The 9,695-nt window shown below is 42.3% G+C and overlaps 1 protein-coding gene across 3 annotated transcripts in view; it reads left to right on the top strand.

Annotated features, from left to right (window-relative positions):
- Positions 1 to 6,973: 6,973 nt before the first annotated feature.
- The window catches only part of HGF (hepatocyte growth factor), a 60,802-nt gene continuing 58,080 nt past the window's right edge, over positions 6,974 to 9,695 (top strand). For 2 of the 3 annotated variants that reach the window (XM_037389466.1, XM_037389465.1), the window contains exon 1: positions 6,975 to 7,218. In XM_037389466.1, coding sequence (XP_037245363.1) covers positions 7,143 to 7,218 — 76 coding nt within the window. In that variant the 5' untranslated portion in view covers positions 6,975 to 7,142. Of the gene's footprint in view, positions 7,219 to 9,695 lie in introns of all 3 variants that reach the window. The other variant, XM_037389467.1, reaches the window with a different exon arrangement.

Here is a 9,695-nt window from a genome sequence, read left to right as displayed (position 1 = left end):
AGTCAAGCTGAGATTCCTTCTCTGATAACATCTTTTCTGATGTCTTGGCAAGCTTCCTGTATCTGGGGTTACAAACCTTCAAGCAGGAAAGATCAGTGCTTTATGGCCATCAGCTGCGAGTTCTTTTTTTCTTGTTTGTGTTTTCTCTGAGCTGCTATTAATACTTCCTCATGTCTGTGAGATTGCTAGGAAACTGATGAATCTCTGTTCAGGTTGCTTTCTAAAATCTTTAACAGGACCCTAGGCAGAAGTTCTCCTCTTTGATATGAAATCCTGGAGAATTTACCCTTGACAAGCAAGTTCTGGAACTTTTCATCCTCTGGAATTCAAAGGGCTGATGCTTTTGTCTCTGGATTTTCAAATTGCTGAAGTTATTCCATAAAGTACAATTCACAGTCAAAGACCAGCTTAATTTTATTCTTTGTTACTCTAAACATATTGAAAATACATTTTAAAATGTCTACCAGTCTGAGAGACATTAAAAATACTTCTACAGCTATACCTCAGTTTTTTAAACCTCTTTAAATTAATATTTGTAGCTGGTCTTTCAGCATCAATTTCGGTAGGGTCTTTTCAACAACTTAATGATGTTTCTTTTACAGAAGCATCATATTGGAAGCTGTCGGCTAACCATTTTACATCCTTTAAAGGTAATGTGTACTACAGAGAACCTGTTTTAAGCTTTTCCCTACTTAAGAGCACACATTTAAATTGAACAAAACAATACATGGATTTGCATTGACATCCCTGCATTGTTTTTGTCAAAATTTTCCTGGAAATCCTTTTTGTTTGTTTATTTCTTTGTTTAGATATTATTTTCTTTTTGTACACTAATTTTTTATGGTTTTATTTATAAGTAAAAATGCTGTACTGATTTGAAACCCTTCAAAAATATTTTATTTTTAAAATGAGAGCAATTACTGGAAATAAAAAAAAAAACTGCAGGAAATCCAAAAATTGCTCTCCAGTTTGGGATTTAACATATAAAAAGATCTAAGAAAAACTACCCTGGTTTAGCCAGTGAAATGAAAAATTATTCAGTCAGGTATGTTCAGTGGTTTTACTTAAGTACACCCTTGGTTTTTCACTAACTTAAAAAATGCAGAGGGAAGGCACTAAAATCATTGAACTGCTTTATAAAGCAGGTGTTTTAAAGATCAATGTAGTTTGGAGATTTCCGTAGTGGTTGAATAGTTTGGGTTGATATTTTCAAGGTTTTCAACAATAATAAAGATGAAATGTACTTAAAAATACATGTACAAATATAGATTCACTTGATTGTAATTAAGCTTTGTAGTTTACCTAAAAATGCAAAGGAATGAAGGCTTTCTGAATCAAAAAAAGAACAACAGCTGGAAAAAAGGAAATATGAAATCAGGGTGACAACCACTAATTTGGACAAACCTTTGATTTTCAGACTACTTTGTCCTAGAGAATATATCTTCTAATAAGCATGAAAAGCTTCTTTATTTGCTAAAAATGAAACACTTATGGAGAAGCACAAATGGATTCTTATTTGAATGGCTAGATAGTATCGAAAGTAACTGCCCTCAGAGAACTAGCTCTAACTGCAGCATGTACTTTAAGGGCTTCTGGGGCTGTGGTTTCATATCGAATTTATTCAGCTTCGGGGGTGGGATGGGGGTGGGGGTGGTTCCAAAGGCCAGTACCACAACTTGATTTTAGTAGACCAAGGTCAAGGAGAAGTTAATTTTTTCTTACACTCTTGCACAAAACAGTTTTTGTAAAGGTTTTGCAGATCAAATTAGGTCCTGAGTAATACAAGCAAAGCACATTAGAATCTGTTTAACAGTACCACCAATGACGTTTATCTTTTCCAGACTCTCTTGGTGCTGCAAAGACTAATAGAAAAGGAAACAAACAAACATAAACAAAAAGTTTAACATCCCCAGTCAATAAACCTCTGAGTATATACAAGGAACAATTCTTCTGAGTGAGGAATTGATTTTTAATTCCTAAAATTATATATATTGCTGCAATGTAGCACCTTCCCAAAAGCTTCAAATGGATATTACTGAGAATTTTTATGAAAATAACCATTTTGCATGCACATTTGTTTGCAAAATTTATCTCCTTTATAGATAAAGCATTTAGGTGTGGAAATACCTAAAATTTGATCAGATAAAATGTGGACAGATAATTCCTAGTACTAGCAATGTGCTGTATATAGGTTATTGCATTTTTTAAATAATTATTTTTTTCCCCAAAATATATGAAATATTTCTTTCCAAGCTGATCCTGAAGGGCTATATTATCATCCGCTGCTGCTGGGCACTATGCCATAAATGGCTTAAATGGCTTTCATACTGTAACTTAAGAATTGTTTTGTTATTAATCTTAACTATTGTTAGTAAGCATATAACATATATGTAAAGAGCAGTTACAATATATGTCTTACACAGGAAAACCATAAAGGATTTATGCTATTATCTGATTGCAGGAATAAATGCTGGATTACCTGACCAGGGTTTAGGACCCAGACCCGAGCACCTGGGATTCTGGGTGTGGGGAGAATTGTGAATTATGTATGTTTGAATATTATGAATGTCTGTGAATTTTAAGGGGCAGAACCAAGCACAACCAAGTCACTTTGGAGCACATATTCTTTTTTAACCTCAACAACTTAAAAACCATACTTTTCATTCCCCAGGAGAATGCATCTGTGTATCTAATGACAATATAGATTGGTTTGTATTTTGCATGTGCCCTGCATTATTTTGCATGTTTGTACCATGAAAGTGCTCAGTCAAGGTGTGAAGCTGCTTGCACAGGTCTGTTTTGGGGTAGAGGAAAGTGCAACTGTATAGTTTCAAGCCAATTCGTACCATACCTTGTGCCTACAAAGCTAAGTAGTAGCCCCTGGTTAATTTTTATTCATAAGCACTGATAGGAGGTGAAGAAATAAGAAATTTCTTAAAGCTATACAGTTTAGGTTATTAAATACACATGGAATTTTACCTGTGAGTGCCATCCCTGGAGAGGTGATTGCCTCAGGACTGTAGGTCAGAGCCTGCATTGCCAAGGGAGGTGTCTCTCGTCTTGGTCCTTGGGTTTCCCTGGTGCTAATCAACAGAAAGCCTCATCTCAGGTGCCACACTCTCCCACTTCACTGCATGGGGCTCAAAACACTTGATTGGTGTGGTGAATTTGCTCGCTGGGACTAGCACTTCAGATCTGCAGCATTTAGTATGATGACAGGCAAAATCCTTTTGGCTGAATCTAAAATGGGGGACTCAGGGGAGTTCCTGAGCTTCTGCTTTCAACTAGACATTAATCCCTATGCTTGGATCTTGTTATCCGCTTCTTCCTTTTCTTTCTTTCAGCTTTTTGGCCCTGTGACTTTGTCTTTCTGCATGAGGAAGGCTTGGGGATTAGGCTGGAAGGTGCCATGTGTCCAGCTGGGGCTCTGGCTGAGGTGACTGAGCAAGTATTGACCCCTGGCATGTGCTGCTTAAACTCTGCCTTTTCCAGCAGTGCTGAATCTCATAGCCCATACCTCAGTCTTTTCCCTTTCTAGTCTCAAGCTCAGTTTGTTAAATATATATATATATATATATAAAAAATTTATCCTGCTTGAAACATGAAGCACAATTTTTTGTTTTAGACTTCTTGGGCAGCCTGAGACATTTAATCAATTAACTCAGTGTTGAACAATAATTAACACATGCATTTGCTTATTTTATTGGGCTTATTATCCAACAGGACCTTAACCTTCACCAGATAAATCAAGAGGTAAAACCATTTATTTTGAACACAAGAGGTGATTCACATGACAGATGCTGGTTCATTTAGAAAAGCTTTCTTAAAAGCTAATTGTGACTTGGTATTACTCTGTGTGTGTGTGAAGATTCCTGCCAAAACTGTGAATAGCTAACATTTCTGAATAGCAAGTTACATCTGATAAACAGATCCAACTGTGGTTATGGTCAGAAAAGGGAGTATAAAAATAGCAGTTTCTATGTATTTGGTCATGTCTGCTTACTTTTCCAACCAAAATAAAGTTTTTCAAGCTTTTTTATTCATGTAGGCAGTCCAGAGCAAATACATCTTTGGTAACTGTGCAGTAACTCTATTCTTTTTAGATATCTTATACAGAAATGTTATGCTACTTTCCTAATACAGACCTACACTGATTTGAAAGTGAGGTTATCAGGGCAAGTTTGCAAAGCTGCCAAAAAAAATAGAAAAAAACCAACAAAACAAAACTAAAAATCCCCTCTCTCAGCTAAGCCCCCAAACCAGAGAAAGATAAAGAGATCTGTAAGTCAGAAAACATGCCCTCAAAAGGTCAGAAAACAAAACAGAATATTGTTGCATAAAACCTACAACTATTGATTGTCATATTTTAGATCTTTAGTTTCTCTATGCGCAGACTGAAACTTAACATGAAATTCTTCTGGAAAATTTAAGCATGAAATGTAATTTTTGCAGCCTTCCTTCATATTGAAATTCATTTCAAGGTAAAATTTGACCGAACTAAAATCTTATGCTTCAGTTGTAAAATACATGGGGCAAGAAGACACAGAAAATGGATCATACTACATTTTGCAGTATATGATGCGGAACCAAAGAGCATTTTCATTTCCTCGATCCAGATGCAAACCCTTGTCTTGACTGCCTGCAAACAGAGCATCTGAATACAGCATGTAGAGGCGCTTTCCCTTTCTAATCTCATTTCTGTCCCTGGCCCTCCACTGCGTGTGCACCAGTTTCCACTCAGGGGAGATATATAGGGCTTATGCAAAAGGCAGAGCTGTCCTCCAGCAGCTCCCCAAAATTGGACAAATGGAGAACCAGGACTATTGAGTTGCACCTGCAGCCAAAGAAGCTTATGCCCATGGCTTGAGCTCTCAAGCAGAACTGCAGATACATCATGAATAATACACAGGACCATGTATTAATAATAGGAATCCATATAGCAAAATATTTTCTCCATTAGGGTGCACCCTAGTCGTCAAGAGACTGCAGAAACCTTCCTAAAACTCAGAAGAAATCTGACTACAGGCCAAATACTCCCCTCAGGGAAGTCAGTGGCAAAAAAGTCTGCCTGACTGTAAGGGTGTATGATTTTCTGTTTTATACAAAAAGAAGGTCACTCGTCACATGCATGGACAAGTCGTCAAATACATCTGGTTAATAGAATGTGGCTATTTTGGGCTCAGCATGGTGCTATGATTTGCTATGATTATTTTTGTTGATATTTTAATATATATTTTATGTTTATGTGTTTGTTTATATATCTAAATATATTTAAATATATGTTTATATATTGTTTATGTCTATGTTTAAGCACAGGGAGAAAAACAGAAGACAAAAACTGAGATATCCATGTTCCATCAGTTGCAGTGGACGCAGTTCACACAAGGTCGTTGGCCAGTGGAATACATTTTCTGTGTTCTCATGTTGTGCATCTCTAAGGAACCCCTGTAAATTAACTGTTATTCTTTGGAGAAAAACAAGGACAGCCCCCGCCCCCCCAAAAAAAACCCAAAAAAACAACTCAAACAAAACCAAACCAAAACCAAAACACAACCTAGAAATAATTTTCATTCTGCAGCAGAAAACATTTTTTTCTCACAGAAATGTGTTTTCCCTGTAATGCCAAATGTTCAAAATATTTTCTTCACAGACTTTCAACTCCTTTCTCTCCCCTTTGTCTCACTTACCAAGGCAGTCATTCCCAAATGGAAATTTTATTTTTTACCACTGGGCGTAAATTGGGTGAAAACTATATGTTTTGTGAACATAGGAAAAAAATGAATAAAATTTAACAATGAATATTTGTGGCTTGGGAAACCACTCATTTTTGAGAAAAGTTGTTTCACTCCAAGGTGAACATCAGTTGTATGGACAGTGAGTCTGGGCAAAGGAGTCTGGGCTGGATAAGGAGACCTGTTTTCTGACTCACATGGCACGGGACCACATGCAGGTCTCTGGTTTATTTGTGGAAAATGGAGGCAAATGGTTTCCTGTCTTGTCACACAGTCATGTTGTAGATGGTAGGTGGGTGCATGGGAGAAAGGAACTGTTTAAGTTAAGGCAGAACTTTTCTTGAAGTGTTTATTTCTGAACACTTGTGTGTCACGAAGGCCGGTCTCATGACTTTTAAACAAAAACCAACGCCATTGCTTCCATGAGGTTAAAATGAAGTGCAACAGAAGAATTACAACCACTTTGCCTGTGACAGAAGAAGGTCAGGCTGCGCATTGGACTGAGGCTTGTCTTGTGGAGCGATGCCAGCCAGCTGATACTTGACCTTTAGATTCCCCAGAGTTGCCACAATTTTGGGGAAGTGGCATTTGGAAGATGGCCAAAGAGGGTGACGGAAAGGCCAGGCTGGTAGCCAGGGGCAGCCGTGGGCAGGTTGGTGGAACGGTGTTTCCTTACTGAGAAATTGGTGATGCTTTGCCCCTGGCCATGGGATTGGGAAGTCCTGCCGGAATGGCTGTGGATGAGGGTGCTGCCTGGGGATGGGGAGTCCTGCCGGAATGGCTGTGGATGAGGGTGCTGCCTGGGGATGGGGAGTCCTGCCGGAATGGCTGTGGATGAGGGTGCTGCCTGGGGATTGGGCCGAGGGGGAGGCGGAGGAAGGGGCAGATTGTGAAGGAGAACGGCTGCCGGGAGGGACAGGTTTGCCCTGGCTGCAGGTAACAGAGCAAAGGGGGCTGTGGGCTTGGGTGGAGGCTCCGCGGGGCTGCGCTGCAGCAGGCACCAGCCCCGGGACAAGGGCTGGGGGCCCCGGCCCGGCCCGGCTGCTCCTCCTGAGCTCCTAAGGGATGGAGGGAGGGAGGCAGAGGGGAAGGAGGGAGGGAAGGATGGAGGGAGGGATGAGGCGGTGGGAGCCCTCTCCCTGGGCTGGCCGCGGGGCGGGAGGGGAGGCAACTCCTGGGGAGGGGAGGAGGAGAGGAGGCAGAGAGGGGATGTTGTTAAACAGTTTCTTACCGTAAGAGGGAGTTGGGACCCAGATCTTTCCAGTTAATCACACAACAAACTTAGATCATCGCAATAAAAACCAGCTCGGCTCACTCTGCCTCCTCTAGTGACCGGCTGTGCACAGGGTCCTTCCGAGGAGCCATCTCCTCGCCTCCTCCCCGCCAGCCGCCGGGGGGGCCGCCAGCACCATGTGGGCCACCCAACTCCTGCCAGCCTTGCTGCTTCACCAGCTGCTGCTGCTTCCCACCACCACCCCTGTGGCAGGTCAGTTTTGCTATCACTTCGCCAGTGACTCCCCTCCACCTCGCAGCTGCATCATCCTCCCGCTCCTTCCCTCCGCCGCGGCGCGGGTGGGCGCTCGGGGCGGCGCACCGGGCTGGCCCCCCGCAGGTGGGGCAGGCGGGGAGACCCCGCCGCCTCCGGCGCCCCTCAGCGGCCCGGGCGGGGGCTGCGGTGCGCCGGTGCCCGCCCAGCGCCTCCCGCGCCCGCGGAGCGCTGCGCTGCGGAGCGGTGCGGTGCCGAGCGGAGCGGGGGGCAGCGCGGCAGGTCGGGACAAGCCGCGCTCTGCCTGCGGCAGCGGCCCCGCGGCCCAGAGCTTTGCGGGGAGACGCGGCGCGTTTCGGTGGTTTGCGGAGGGGCCGCTGCGAGCCGCCCCCTCCTCCCCGGCTGAAGTGGAGCGCGGGGTCGCTCCGGGAGCGCAGCCCCGCAGGCACCGACGGCGGGAGAAGGGAATCTCGTCGTTGCCCATAGGTGCTGCCGGCCGTTACTAGGACGCAAACACGCATTCTTAAATTTCCAAGGCGTAGAATAAATGTTAAATAACAGAAGTTGACAAGGAATAGCCAAAGCACAGGATGGTAGGCTGCTGAGAGGGAATGTCCTTGCTGAAGTTCATCAGCATGAATGTGCTATTTCCATACTTGTAATTTCATTAGACATTCCCGATGAAATCCGGGAGGCAGACGGGGAGAAGGAGCAAACAATAAGAAATCAAGTGCTGGAAGCTCTCTAGGTGAATTTCTTTCCTGAAGTGTCCCCCTTGGACTGGATATCTGAAGAGCTAACTCAGTGCTTCTATCGGTCCTCTGGGGAGCCGCTTCAGGAATAAAAAAGTTTGCAAAGGTTTCTACAAACCTTTCCTTCCTTCCTTCCGACAACATTGTTAAGGTCAGACCTTTGCACAGACAGAAACAAAAGAGAGCCACAATTCAGGGAAAGGATCTGCCAGGAGCGGACAGAGCCAGGGCAGGCACATGCGGCGTCTGGGTCCTGGGGCAAGGTCTGAGGGCATCAAGCAACGTGTATGGCAAGTGATGTTAATGGCTTCCAAGACACGACTATGTTTTCTGGTTAAAAAAAAAAAAAAAAAAAAAAATCAATATTTTGAAACAGGATTTCAAAGTGGAATGTTTTGTGATCTGAGTGGGCAAGTCAAAAAAAGACTGGCAGCATCACGTGCAGTAAAACCTGTCATTTTTCCCCTACAGCAGAAGTGTGATTCTGTAGGATGTTGAGCATCTCACCAGAGCTTCTGTGCTCAGTCTGCTCAATGATGATTTTGGTTTTGTGGGCATTCTGAGCAGGTGACACAGTGATATCGAGACTGTGCTACTACACTTTTCTGAACTCTTTTTCCATGTACATGGTGATTTCCATGTTACGGACATGCGACCTCTCTGAAAAGTGATGACTAGAACTGGTTAAGAATTTTCTGAGGACATGTGTTGTGTTTTTTCTTACTAGACAATGCTGACTCATTAAAAGTTTTCACAAAAATAATTCCTTTTAAACAGAAACTTTCTTTGGCTTGGGTCTCCCAAATCAAATGAAAGATAAATTTACAGGGGGAGACATTCACAATAGATTGTGGTACCTGCTGTTGAGAAACCCTGACTTGTGACAGAAACTCAACAACTGATGGGCTAGTTTGAAAAAACCAAAAAAACAAAACCCCCCCAAAAAACCCCAAAACACAAACAAAAAAACCCCAAACCCAGAATAAACACCTTCTCCCTAACTTTATTCTATAGGCCAAAGATACAGAAACTGGGTTATAGCCAAGTTCAGAAGAAGGTAGTTCATGCTTACTCTCTTGATAGTCAGGATGTTTTTCTTGAATGAAAGTCCTTGTTCTCCCTGACTGTAGGCTCTTTGCGCTGGTCTGTAGTTTACCAAGCTCAATGGTTATTTAATCTAATATTCCAACAGGAGAGATTGAGAGACAGCCTCAGTACTGCCAGTGTCAGTAGGCTGATGAATAGGGTTGTGCTCTAGCCAATGGGCTCTCCAGTTAAGGAGTAGATGGTTCATCTTGATGTGGAAGAAAATAAGAGTTCCAAAACTTCAGAATTTTTCACATGGTAGAACTTGTTTTCTGGCCAACTTTCATAGTGACAGTTTCTTGGCAACCCTCTCTTTCTTAACTTTCCCCCCTCACTCGCCTTAATATTAATCAATCCTATTGTTTGCCTTATGGGCAAGAAAGATGACTCTTACCACACTGCCATTGTGCTTACCTTTGCTTTTTAAAAATCTATGTTCTTCAACAAACAACAGTCTGGATTTTTACAATGCAGGCAAGGGGAAGTTGTGCCATTCCTTTCTGAAAATATATTGATTTCTTTCTAAATATACATGCTATCATTGTACAGAATGTTGAATTCTTTTTACTAGGATGTTTTAAGAAAGATTATTATTTGCCTATATGTTTATTGTTTTTATATATGAAAAACAAGCTAAAT

The sequence above is a fragment of the Falco rusticolus genome, chromosome 5, assembly GCF_015220075.1.
Source record: "Falco rusticolus isolate bFalRus1 chromosome 5, bFalRus1.pri, whole genome shotgun sequence".
In the NCBI taxonomy this organism is placed as follows: Eukaryota; Metazoa; Chordata; class Aves; order Falconiformes; family Falconidae; genus Falco; species Falco rusticolus.
Note: the sequence above shows the minus strand (reverse complement) of the source record. Positions and strands in the feature narration are given on the sequence as shown.